The 12775-nt window shown below is 42.8% G+C and overlaps 1 protein-coding gene across 2 annotated transcripts in view; it reads right to left on the bottom strand.

The window, feature by feature from the left end:
* Window positions 1–12775, bottom strand: part of CCDC158 (coiled-coil domain containing 158) — a 1731209-nt gene that overhangs the window by 598004 nt on the left and 1120430 nt on the right. For both annotated transcript variants that reach the window (XM_029599728.1, XM_029599736.1), the window contains one exon: window positions 1864–2064. In XM_029599728.1, the coding sequence (XP_029455588.1) occupies window positions 1864–2064 (201 nt within the window). The remainder of the gene's footprint in view (window positions 1–1863; window positions 2065–12775) is intronic.

Here is a 12775-nt window from a genome sequence, read left to right as displayed (position 1 = left end):
AATTTACCCACTTACCTTCTTTTCATTGCAGTTAGTTTACTCAAATAATACACTTTCTCTAGTTGGTGACATAACACTTTTAAAGAGGCTACTACAGGGTTTTTCCAGTGATATGCCACTTCATATCTGGCAGCTAATATAATTTGTTGAGCTACAAATACCTCAGAATTGTCTTCCTCAATATTGGATACATTCAACTCCTACCAAATGTCTCTTCTATCAATCCCACAAATCAAAAGTTAGGGCAATAACTAGAGACAACACCGTAGGCAATATTCTTGCCTTCTTTGGTACCCACAGCTTAACATCAGGTTGTATATTATTTAACATCACCCTTTCATATTAATCCAACGTTTAATACCTTCTAGGGGTGTGCATTCGTTTTGAACTTAAATGTAAAACGCTACTTTTTTTTTTTTTTAACTTAAAAAAGTGATGAGGCGAAAACGATCGGATTTCCAACTTATTCAACATAGCTATGTTGAATAAGTTGGAAATCGCGATTGTTGATCCAAAATAAAAATTTAAACCCCTCACCTTCCTTAATCCCCCCCCAAAGACTTACCAAAACTCCCTGGTGGTCCAGCGGGGTCAGGACGCCATTTCTGAATTCCTTTGCAAGGAGCACGTGACGTCGGCGCCACGTCGGAGTGACGCGGCGTCCAGGCCCCCCCAAGCTGGCCAAAAGTTCATTTTGGGTCGAACGAGGGTCCCGGAGCGAACCCGGGGGGAATCACGTGACGCCGCGTCACTCCGACGTGGCGCCGACGTCACGTGATTCCCCCCGGGTTCGCTCCGGGACCCAAAAGTTTCGAGCCAAAAGGAACTTTTGGCCAGCTTGGGGGGGGCTCCTGACCCCCCCAAGCTGGCCAAAAGTTCCTTTTGGCTCGAAACTTTTGGGTCCCGGAGCGAACCCGGGGGGAATCACGTGACGCCACGTCACGTGCTCCTTGCAAAGGACCTCAGAAATGGCGTCCTGACCCCGCTGGACCACCAGGGAGTTTTGGTAAGTCTTGGGGGGGGGGGGCGGGATTAAGGAGGGTGAGGGGTTTAAATTTTTATTTGCACATATGGACATAGACTCAACTTATGGAATTCTCCATATGTCCATATTGACCGCAAATGACCCCCCCTTTCGACTTATGGACTTATGAACATAAACGTTTGGTCTGCACATCCCTAATACCTTCCCCTTTGTGCCATTCTAATCCATTTTGAGTTGAGCCGCTACATACACCTTTTGTATTTGTGGTAGTGAGTTTCCAAGAAGGACGGGTTAGATGGGTGGGGGAGAGGAAGGAAACAGGAAATATGGAAGGTAAATATGGGTATAATACATTGTGTTTCATTATATTGCGCAGTGGTCTCCTTGTATTATGCTGCACTGCACTTATGCTCAAATTAATACCATTTGTATATCCTATAGTTGTTTATTTGGTGGATATTGGATATGAGCACCGTTGGGATGGGAATGAATTGCTGTATGAGTACAAAGTATGGCTTTATATTTTGAAATTTTTGTGGAAATATGTATTTAATTGTTTCCGAATAAAAACTGTAATTACAAAAAAAAAAATGTAAAATCAACTATTCATAGCACCGGCAGAAGAGGCACAGAAAGCCAGTGGGTGTGGGGTGAGGTTAGGAGGAGATGCATAGAACTCATGTTGCTGCTGTTGCCAGGTGCCCATGAGCTGGTTATGGGCCACAGACTGACGTTTGCCCACCCCTGGCCTTCATGTATTGCTAATCCAAGGTAATATTTTCCTTTCAAGAAACCTTACCTCCTCCAAAGCTGCACCTGAGTTGCAAGGGTGCTGGAGAAACTGCTCTACTATGTCCATAAAGATCTCTTCTACATACCTCTTTGTCTGCCTCACAGATTCTCTTCTCTTCCATGTGAGATGTCAAATCAGCAATGGTTTTCTCAGCTTTCTCCAGGTCTTTCTTCTTGTCAGTGAGTTCATTAGTAGTTTTACCCAGCAACTCTTTTGTTGAATCAAGCTGGGAAGATAGCCATGCCACTTTCTCTAAGGTCTCATTCTTTTGAAGACCTGAAGCTCTCTAAAAGAAAAAAAGAAATTATGTAATCACAGATTCTGCATAGGATTATCAAAATGGCTATGAAAAAAATGCAAATGTCAGGAAATGCAAACTTATGGCCACCTTAAAAATTATTACTAGGAAACCTATTGAGAAATGCTGATTTCACAAAATATTTATAGAAAGTATAGTTCTACTTTCTACTAAACAAATCCATCTTTACTCTTATCCAAAATACTGCATTGTGCACCATACACCAAAGTCACCATGAGGTCCATATTTAGACACAGTACAGCTAGCAAAGTTAGCCAGATAAACTTATCTGCCTAATTTTGGAGTTATATTCAATAGTGAAACCGCACTACTGAATATAGCCAGCTATCTTAAAATTAGCTGGCTAACTATAGCCGCCTGACTTTAGGGCAACTCTTTGGCCCAAACAGACTTAGCTGGCTAAACCTGCTAACTCTGAATATCGTAGTTAGTCGGCCAACTTAACCAGCTAACAACTCCTCCCAATTATGCCCCTGGAGCACCCCTAACTTACGGGCCGATTCAGTAAAGTCCGCGGGAGAGCGGATGAACGCCCGCTCTCCCGGCACGTGCACAGGCCACTCACCTGTGCGCGCGATTCTGTATTTAAATTAGGTGGTGCGGTAGAAACGGGCAAAAGGAGGTGCTAGGGACACTAGCGCGTCCCTAGCGCCTCCTGTTGACCCGGAGCGGCGGCTGTCGGCGGGTTTGACAGCCGACGCTCAATTTTGCCGGCTTCGGTTCTTGAGCCTGCTGACAGCCATGGGCTCGGAAACCGGAAGCCGGCAAAATTGAGCGTCCAGTTTTCGGCCCGACAGCCGCCGGCCCATTTCAAATTTTTTTTTCTTTTTTCTTTTTTTTTTTTTTTACTTTTTTTACCCTTCGGGACCTCCGACTTAATATCGCCATGATATTAAGTCGGAGGTGCCGGCAGAAACTAGCACCTACCTTTGGGTAGGCGCTAATTTCTTAAAGTAAAATGTGTGGCTTATCTGCACATTTTACTTTCTGTATCGCGCAGGCATACCTAATAGGGCCATCAACATGCATTTGCATGTTGTGGGCGCTATTAGGTGCCGCGGGTTGGACGCGCGTTTTCCACCCCTTACTGAATAAGGGGTAAAGGAAAATGCGCGTCCAAGGGCAGGTTAACAGTGCGCTCCATCAGAGCGCACTGTACTGTATCGGCTAGTTAGCTGGCTAAATTCTAGCTGGTTATCTTATTAAGTATGCCAAAGTAAAGTTTTACAAAAAAATACAGCAACAATATTGTGAAAATATTCACTTTCAAGGATTTGGTTCATAACAAGCCCCTACCCTCAAAGAAGCAAAGCAGTTACAAATGTCAAAGCTGTACCCAGGGATGTTTAAACAGCCAGTTAGTGAACAATGGCTGAAACATGTATTTTCCCTTATATCTACTGATATTAAAGGAGGCATCTTGTCAGTATTTGGTATGATCTTTCATAGGTGAACTTATTTGGCATATTCACAAAAAAGTGTTTCAAAGCATACTGGAGGTGAAACCGCCACAGACATTCCATTACAGCAACAGGTGTACCATGGAAAAGTCACCATGCCTAATACTCAGATTCAGACCAGCTCTAGGGCTCTCTACTCAGCACCTCACAGCAACAAAAGTCACCAGCGATGCCTCTTAGATATTTAGGAGCTTCTTTCTGAGAATACGTTTAATCATGCATATTATTTTTCTTAGCTACAGCATGAGCCTTGGAGTGTGATAATTAATGGGTAGCATGCAGGGCATGTATTGCTGGACCCCACATACTATCCTCCACATTCATAGTCTTGTGACTGTCTCGCTCCAGTCTCATTCCAGTCTTGTTCCAACCTTGTTCCAGCGTCCTACTGTTCCAGCATCCTACTATTCCAGCCTTGTCCAGTGTCATTCTGTTCCTGTGTCTGTCCGTCCCTCGGACTGTCTCTCTGGTACTGACCTCGGCCTGCTCCTCAACCATTCTGTTCGCTGCCTGGATCCTGACCTCTGCCTGCCTTGTGACTTCGTCTGACCTCTGGAACCTGACCCCTGCTTCGTTGACTACTCCATGGACTGATCCTTGGATTCTAATCCCGGCTGCCATTGACCATGTCTCCTGATTCTGGCTTTGTCCCTTGCTTTGTCATTGCCCTCGCTGTACTGGCCTTCCTTGCTTCTCCAGACCTGCAGCCTAGTGACCGACCGTGATCCCTTGCTGCTCGGGGGCACGCCTCTCTATTACCTCTCCGGGAGACCCTGCGAGGCCCACCTAAGTCCAAGCAGCCCGGATCCCTATGGGCTGCACCCGGGGGGACCGCCGGCTTCCAGTGGTGAAGCTCATCCTAGCCTCTGTCTCCTCCTGTGCTCCGCCCCCTGGGAGCAGGTGTTTCCTGGTCCCTACCAGGAAGCCGTTCTCCACTGCTCCAGGACAAGGGTCCACCTCCAAGCGCAACAGAGCAAAGGTCACAAGATGCCATACAAGGAGAATGCCGACTTCATGATAAACTTGTTCAAAGTTACAGATTGAAGGAAGGTTATAAGAACATTTAAATGTGTTTGAATATCCCCAGGGAACTGTAAGGTCCATCATTGTAAAGAGGAAATAGTTTGGCACCACCAAGACACTGTTGTGATCAGGCTTTCCCTCCAAAGTAAGTAGCAGTGGGTTAAGGAAACTGCTGTAGAAGGACACTGTGAGAACTGATATTAGTTTAAAAGAATATAGAGGTTACTCGCTGAAACTGGGAAAAATGCTGACTCTTCAACAATTTTAATCTTATTCCACAAAAATAGGCTATTCAAGAAGATGGCAAAAAAATAGCCACTGCTGAAGAAAACCCATATGATGTGCCTCATAGCGTTTGCAGAGAAACACTTAGGGGAACACTGCACGCATATGGGAGAAGGATTTGTCATCTAATGAAACTAAGGTATAATTATTTGGTCTCAATGCTAAGCAATGTGTGTGGAGTAAAACAAACACAATACATTACCCTGCTAACATCATCCCTAGAGTAAAACAAGGTGGTGGCAGCATTATTCTGTGGGGATGCTTAGCAACAGCAGAGCCAGGGAGATAGCTGAAGACTGAGGGAAAAAAGGACAATGCAAAGTACAGGCAGATCTGATAGAAAAAAAGAAAATAAAGTAATTCAAAGAGAAGAAAAAAATACTATCTAGAGCAGTGGTTCTCAACCCTGTCCTGGGGACCCCCCCAGCCAGTCGGGTTTTCAGGATATCCACAATGAATATGCATGAGAGAAAATTTGCATGTTATGGAGGCAGTGTATGCAAATTTTCTCTCATGCATATTCATTGTGGATATCCTGAAAACCCGACTGGCTGGGGGGGTCCCCAGGACAGGATTGAGAACCACTGATCTAGAGGAAGAAAAGGTAAACACAACCTGCAGGGCCATGTGAAAAACAGCTCCTCAGTTCCCGCAGACTTTCATTGCAGTAGTTTTGACAGAAAAAACTGCCACCTGCAGGCACTGAAGAAAAGATCAGAGAGAGATACAGGGAGTCGCTAGGATTGCACATACCCAATGGGGCATTCTCAAAGTTCTAGAAGCTTTGACGTCAAAGTTCTATGCAGAGCTCCATCTGATGTTAGCCATTGTGCTTGCTCTTAGATAAAAGCTTTTCCAGTCTACCATAAACCTGGTTATGGGCAGAAGATTTACCTTTTAGTAGGATAATGATCCTAAACATAAAGGAAAAACAACAATGGAATGACTTAGCAAGAAGAAAGTGAATGTTCTTGGATGGTCCAGTCAAAGTCCAGACCTAAAAACAATAGAACATTTGTAGCAACACTTGAAGACTGCAGTCCATAGACGATCCCCAGCCAACCTGAAAAATCTTGAACTCTATTGCCAAGAAGCAGCATATAAAAGTGACAGTAGAAAATGACAATATGGCCTTTTTTGCCTACCCATTCATAACGATTCAGCTCTATAGTCTCTACCACTCACTCAGAGATCCCCTAAGCATATCTCACACTTTCTTGAATGTAGATGCTGGTTTTGTCTCTAACACCTCCACTGATAGTTTACTCTATACATCCACCACCCTCTCTGTAAAGAGATATTTCCTTAGATTATTCCCATTTTCACCCTCAGTCCATTATTTCTCATTCCAGAGACTGCTTTCCATTGAAAGTTGTCTAACTCTTGAGCACTGATACCTAAGAACATAAGAACATAAGAAATTGCCATATTGGGTAACACCAAGCCCAGCATCTTGTTTCCAACAGTGGCCAATCCAGGCTACAAATACCTGGTAAGTACCCAAAAACTAAGTATATCCCACGCTACTGATGCTAGTAATAGCAGTGGCTATTTTCTAAGTCAACTTGATTACTAGCAGGTAATGGGCTTCTCCTCCAAGAACTTATCCAAAACCTTTTTAAACGCAGCTACACTAACTGCTATAACCACATCCTGTTGCGCCAGAGGTGGACCCTTGGGCAGAGATGGGGTTGACGCAACTTGTAGGAAGGATCCCACGGGTCCCCACCGTTGGTAGGCGGAGTGGGCTGATGGACGGAGGCCGGCTGGCGCTTCACTAATACCATCCCTCGTTCCCCGTGGGCTGAGCCTTTGGGTACCAGTGCTGGCTGGTCAGCCCAGAGGCAGCAACAGAGATATGGTAGAGTCTGTACTGGATGAGGTGAAGTCCTGGAGACTCGGGCACCAAAGAAACAAGAGTCATATGGGGGAGCCCGAGTAAGAGCAGGCCGGAGCCTGAAAAGGCCAAGTCCAGGATGTAGACTGAAGAGGCGTCGAAGGGCAAGCTTGAATCAGGGCTGGCGGCAATCTAAAAGCGGTGGTAAGCAGGCTGAAGTCTTATCAAGGAGATAGTCAAACATAGTCAAGCAAGGCTGAGGTGTGGATCTGGAGAGAGGAAACAGAGTAGTCAGGCAAAGCAGGGGTCGTGGCTCGGAGAAAATCAGTAGCATAGTCGGGCTATGCAGAGGTCGTGGCTTGGAGAGAATCAGTATTGTAGTCGGGCAATGCAGAGGTCATGGCTCGGAGAGAATCAGTAGTGTAGTCGGGCAATGCAGAGGTCGTGGCTCAGAGAGAATCAGTATTGTAGTCGGGCAATGCAGAGGTCGTGGCTCGGAGAGAATCAGTAGTGTAGTCGGGCAATGAAGAGGTCGTGGCTCGGAGAGAAACAGTAGCGTAGTCGAGCAATACAGAGGTCGTGGCTCAGAGAGAATCAGTAGTGTAGTCAAGCAATGCAGAGGTCGTGGCTCGAAGTCAATCCGGAGGGAAAGGCAATCAGGAACTCAAGGGATCACCAGGAGGCAACACGAAGCGAGAGAACCTGTTGCAAAGGCAGGCTCTGATTGTCAGAGCTTGCCTTAACTAGGTCCTGGTAAATGACGTCACCAGGACGGGCTGGTAGCCTCAGCACGCCAAGGGTCCTTTAAATCCAGCAGAGGCACGCGCACACATCTGGAGAACCCGGAAGGAAGAGGCAGCCGGTGGTGACATATCTGCCGCGAGGCAGACCCGCGAGGGGAATGGCAGCAGTGTCTCCACTGTGCCACGATGCCGAGGGCCACAGGCAGGGCCGCAGAGAGGAGGGTGGCGGAGGAGGCGCTCCCTATGCATTGCGGAAGGGCCCGTGTTTGCTCCCAGGACGGCAGCGGCAGGAGGTAAGGAAGGCCGGCCACAGGTTCTGTGGTTGGCTGACGTAATACATCCCATGGCAACAAATTCCAGAGTTTAATTGTGCATTGAGTGAAAAAGAATTATTTTCCGATTAGTTTTAAATGTGCCACATGCTAACTTCATGGAGTGCCCCCTAGTCCTTCTAATATCCAAAAGAGTAAATAACCGATTCACAATTATCTGTTCTAGATCTCTCATAATTTTAAAGATCTCCTTCATAGCCCCCCTCAGCCGTCTCCTCTCCAAGTTGAACAGCCCTAACCTCTTTAGTCTTTCCTCATAGGGGAGCTGTTCCATCCCTTTTATCATTTTGGTTGCCCTTCTCTGTACCTTCTCCATTGTAAATATATCTTTTTTGAGATGCAGTGACCAGAATTGTACTCAGTATTTATTTAGAATATTTATATCCCGCATATCCAAAATTCTATGCGGTTTAACATAATTCATATTCAGGGTGCCGTCTCACCATGGAGCGATACAGAGGCATTATGACATTTTCTGTTTTATTCACCATTCCCTTCCTAATAATTCCTAACTTTCTGTTTTTTTGCCTGCTGCAACACACTGAGCCGACAATTTCAATGTATGATCCACTATGACGCCCAGATCTCTTTCCTGGGTTGTAGCTCCTAATATGGAACCTAACATTGTGTAACTATAGCATGGGTTATTTTTCCCCAACATGCATCACCTTGCACTTATCCACATTAAATTTCATCTGGCATTTGGATGCCTAGTTTTCCAGTCTCACAAGCTCCTCCTGCAATTTATCACAATCTGCTTGTGATTTAACTACTCTACAAAAGCAGTAAAACAGCACTTATTTTTTTAAACATTTTATTTATGCACATTTTACATAATTATCATCAAATACAGCATTTGAGATGAAATACTAGAGTCATTAGATCATAATTATTAACAAAAAGAAAACTTAAAATTCAAAACAACAACAAAAAATATCACGCCTAAAACTCAAAGTCCATTAATATTAGGGGAAGAAGTATGACAATATATAAAGAAAAAAGAAAAAAAAGATGAAAAGAGTATCCAAAGAGCAGTGATCTTCATTTAACTAAACAGAGATTTCACAATGAGCTTACAAGTGAGATGAAGTGGATAAAGCATCACCTAGCTGCACAATCTTTTCACTAAGAAAGAGGATTATTTGTCCAGGTTCAAAGAACAAATAGAAAGAATTTTCATAATTAATATACCATTTACAAGGAAATTTCAATACAAAGCACCTAACTAAAGTATTTTGGGTCTCAACAAAAGAAACACACCTTTTCTGCATAGCTTTTGCATCACCAGGAAAAATCCTAACTTTCAAATGTAAGAAGAACTCTTTACGATACTTGAAAAAGACGCAAAATCCATTTCTCATCAGATTCCATGGCTAAAGAGATAAGCAATGTTGCCAGAGTAATTTTCTCATTGGAAGACTCCAATAATGCAGTCAAATTCATACTATCTTCTGATATTGGTGATAATCAAGCTACCTTCCTTGCACTTCCCTTTTTAACAAAGGGATAAATGATAAGCCCTAACAAGGAGCATTGTATGAGATTAAATCTTCAGTACTTCTTCCAGATGACACTTAAAAGTCTCCACAGCAGAAATAGTCTGAACCTTGGGGAAGTTTACTAAATGTAAATTCCACTGTCTCAATAAGTTTTCCATACTTTCAAGTAAGGAGAGGAGAAAAAAGTGTCTTTAATAATATCCCCAAGTATCAGCAATTGTTTAACCTGGCTCGCCACAGTCTCTAAATGATTCCCAAAGTCAACAATCTGGGCTTCATTTACATAAATTCTAGCCTGCAACAATTTAGTTTTATCTCCTTCGATGTGAACTCAGAGGGTTGCTCTACCTGGAAACTAGGAATCTCCTGTCCAACCAGAGTCCCAGATACCCAAGAGTTTACTACAGGTCCTGAAGATGGAATGTCCATATCATGGGATCTTCTATTTTCCACTGGAGTCAACAGTGCAATAGCTGTGTTTCCTCTGCTGGTGTCTATGAACTCACATTATCAGACAACATTGAAGCTAAAGGAGGAAACACTCTCCTCGCCGCAAGATCTCCAGGGGGGCTTTCTCATATCTGGGCCACAGCACTGATTTTATTAGTGAGGTAAATGCAGCTGTAAGCACTCAGCAACTCAACTAACACAGAATCAGGAAGGAAAAAAAGTACACATAAAGAGCAATATGCAAGCCCTAGTAGCTCAAAACAATGTATTACTAGCTAACTCAATATAGTCCAGCAAAATGACATGAACACATTTCTGCCTCCCCTTCCCTCCCACTGGAACATTGTCTTAAGCTAACCAAGAATTCTGTTTGATGTTGTAGTCAAAATTCTGGTTTAATTTAGTTTGAAAGAAGTGCAAGGATTTATACTGCTTTCTTTCTCTGACATTGCCTGTGTATTGCTGCTGCCACTATTGTTGCTGTGATTGCAGTTGCCAAAAAGGATGAAGAAATGTATGCTTACCTGATAATTTCCTTTTATTTAGACCTGCTACATCAGTCCAGAATGATTATGCTGTGTTCTCCTTCTAGCAGATGGAGGGAGACCACATGACTTTTCCTGTGACATCATCACTATTTACGTTTGGGACAGGAGAATTAAAGCCAGTATTCTCTTGACAAAGCAATTTATAAAATTTGTAATTAAAGATTTTTCAAAAGTAACTAGAAAAGTTTAGAAGATGAACCTCTTTAAACTTTCAGAAATGAACAGTAGCAATGCAAATAATCACGATTTTTTAATGTTTTTAATTTATGTGCTTAATAACAAAAATCTGCAATCAATAAGGGGTCGATTTTAAAAAATCTGTGTGCATGTCCATGTGTGTGTGGTTCCCAGCGTGCATACATGGACACGCCAATTTTATAACATGTGTGCACTGACACACACGTTATAAAATCCAATGGCCATGTGCACATGCATGCCGAATTTTAAAAGGAGCGGACTGGGAGGGAACTTTCCTATCCCTAACCCTACATTTCCTACCTCTTCCCTTCTCCTCCCCAACCCCTATCCTAACCCTACCTATCCCTATTCTTTTTATTTTGTTACTTACTGCTCCTCTGGAGCAGAAGTAATCTGTGCGTGTGGCCAGCTGCTGGAGTGCGCTTCCCTGGGACAGCGGCTAATGGCGCTTTCCCAACCCACCCCTGCCCCTCCCCTCTCTCCCTATACCACGCCCTCTGGGCTGCCCCTTTTCTCTCAGCTGGCACTTATGCGCATATCAGGGTTTATGCGCGTGGCCAGGCCCGTGGTAAAATGTGCACTGTGCGCACAAGTCCAAGCCACATGCGTAAATCTCAGTTTTTACACACATAGCCCTTTGAAAATTTATTTGTAAATGTTTACTTTCCTGAGTAGGTTTCTAGACTGGTGTAGCAGGACTAAAGGAAAGAAAATTATTAGGAAAGCATAACTTTCTCCTTCATTTCTCATCCTGCTACACCAGTCCAAAACAAATGGCAAGTACCAAAACCCAATTATTCTGGGTAGGATGATGTTAAACCCACTCTGAGAATTCTTGCACTAAAAGCAGCATCTTCTTTCATGAGAATATCCAATCTATAATGTTTGTAAAATAATGTAAAGACCATGTCACAGTTTTACAAATGTCTACAAGATGTACAGCCACCATTTCTCCTCTAGAGGAAGCCCGAGCTCTTGAGAAATAAGTTCTAATAGTTTCTGGAGCCTGTCATCCCTTTAATATGTAAACTGAAGATATTGTTTCCTTAATCCACCTTACTAAGGTTGCTTTTGATGTCAATTACATAGTTCACCCAAAACTATTTATCTGATTTATGAAATTAATTTGCAATTTCTAAATATTTGATAAGGATACATTGTGCTTCCAGATACCTCAAACACTTATTTTTAATGTAAGAGTCTTAACAGTGGAATGCTTCAATGCTTCGAATGCTTTTAATACCAAATTTAGATTCCACTGTGACACAATTGCTTGAAATGGGGGATGTAACCTATTGACACCACACAGAAAACGTATGCCATCTAGATGGGACATGACAGAATTTATTTTAAATCTACCTCTATCTAACATGATATTGCTGCCACCTGAACTTTTATGTTAAATCTGTTTTTAATATAAATAATGAACATTACCAAAGCATAACATTTGGTACATATTTTCTTAACTCTATCCATATTTTTACCCCTCCTCCCATAACCCTACCTCCCCCCATCCCTCTTTCCCTCCCTGCATCGAAGAAGCACAAGGATCACATATCAAATATCTATAGAATTTAATGCTAGTCCCTTTTCTAAACCTTTTTGTAAAAATATTAAAATATTTGGTATATCTGTCCACCAAGGGGATATTAAACATTTTTTGCAATGTTCCTCATATAAACACCACACATACATACATATGCTAGTGATGTTGAATTCATTTTTAATTTTAACAAAGTAGAAATTCCAGAGACAGTAGCCCCCTTTTTTTTTTTTTTTTTTTTAATAATCTTGACTTTTCAAGGGCCATGCCATAAGATAAAATGGAGACAGGTTTTCCATTATTATTGGACCCTGGAATAAAAAACCTCAGGAACCTGATAGCTTTAGAGGGTGATTGATTTGTAACATCTTTAATTCTGCAGACCATGGTCTCCTTGGCCAGTCTGGTGCTACTAGAATGACCTGACTCTTTTCCTTCTCTATTTTTCTTATTGTCCGACTCATCTCAATGATAATGGAGGGAATACCAGTATATACAATAAATCCAGTTTGGGCCATGATTAAATCAGTGCAGTTTTCCTTTTAATTCTGCATTCTTTTAATCAACTGTAAAATTGTTGGTTTTTGTCTTTTTGCAAGTTGCATAACAGCCCCATCAATTCACTATCTTTTGAAAGGCTTCTCGGCTGAGTGCCCATTCACCTTGATCCAGATTTCTGCTGAAAAAAATTGTCTAGTACATTCTCTTGACCTGCAATGTGTAGTGCAGAAATCTGCAAAAGATTTCTTTCTGTCCAGTT

Source organism: Rhinatrema bivittatum, chromosome 1 (genome assembly GCF_901001135.1).
Source record: "Rhinatrema bivittatum chromosome 1, aRhiBiv1.1, whole genome shotgun sequence".
Taxonomy (NCBI): Eukaryota; Metazoa; Chordata; class Amphibia; order Gymnophiona; family Rhinatrematidae; genus Rhinatrema; species Rhinatrema bivittatum.
This window is presented reverse-complemented; position numbering and strand designations above follow the sequence as displayed.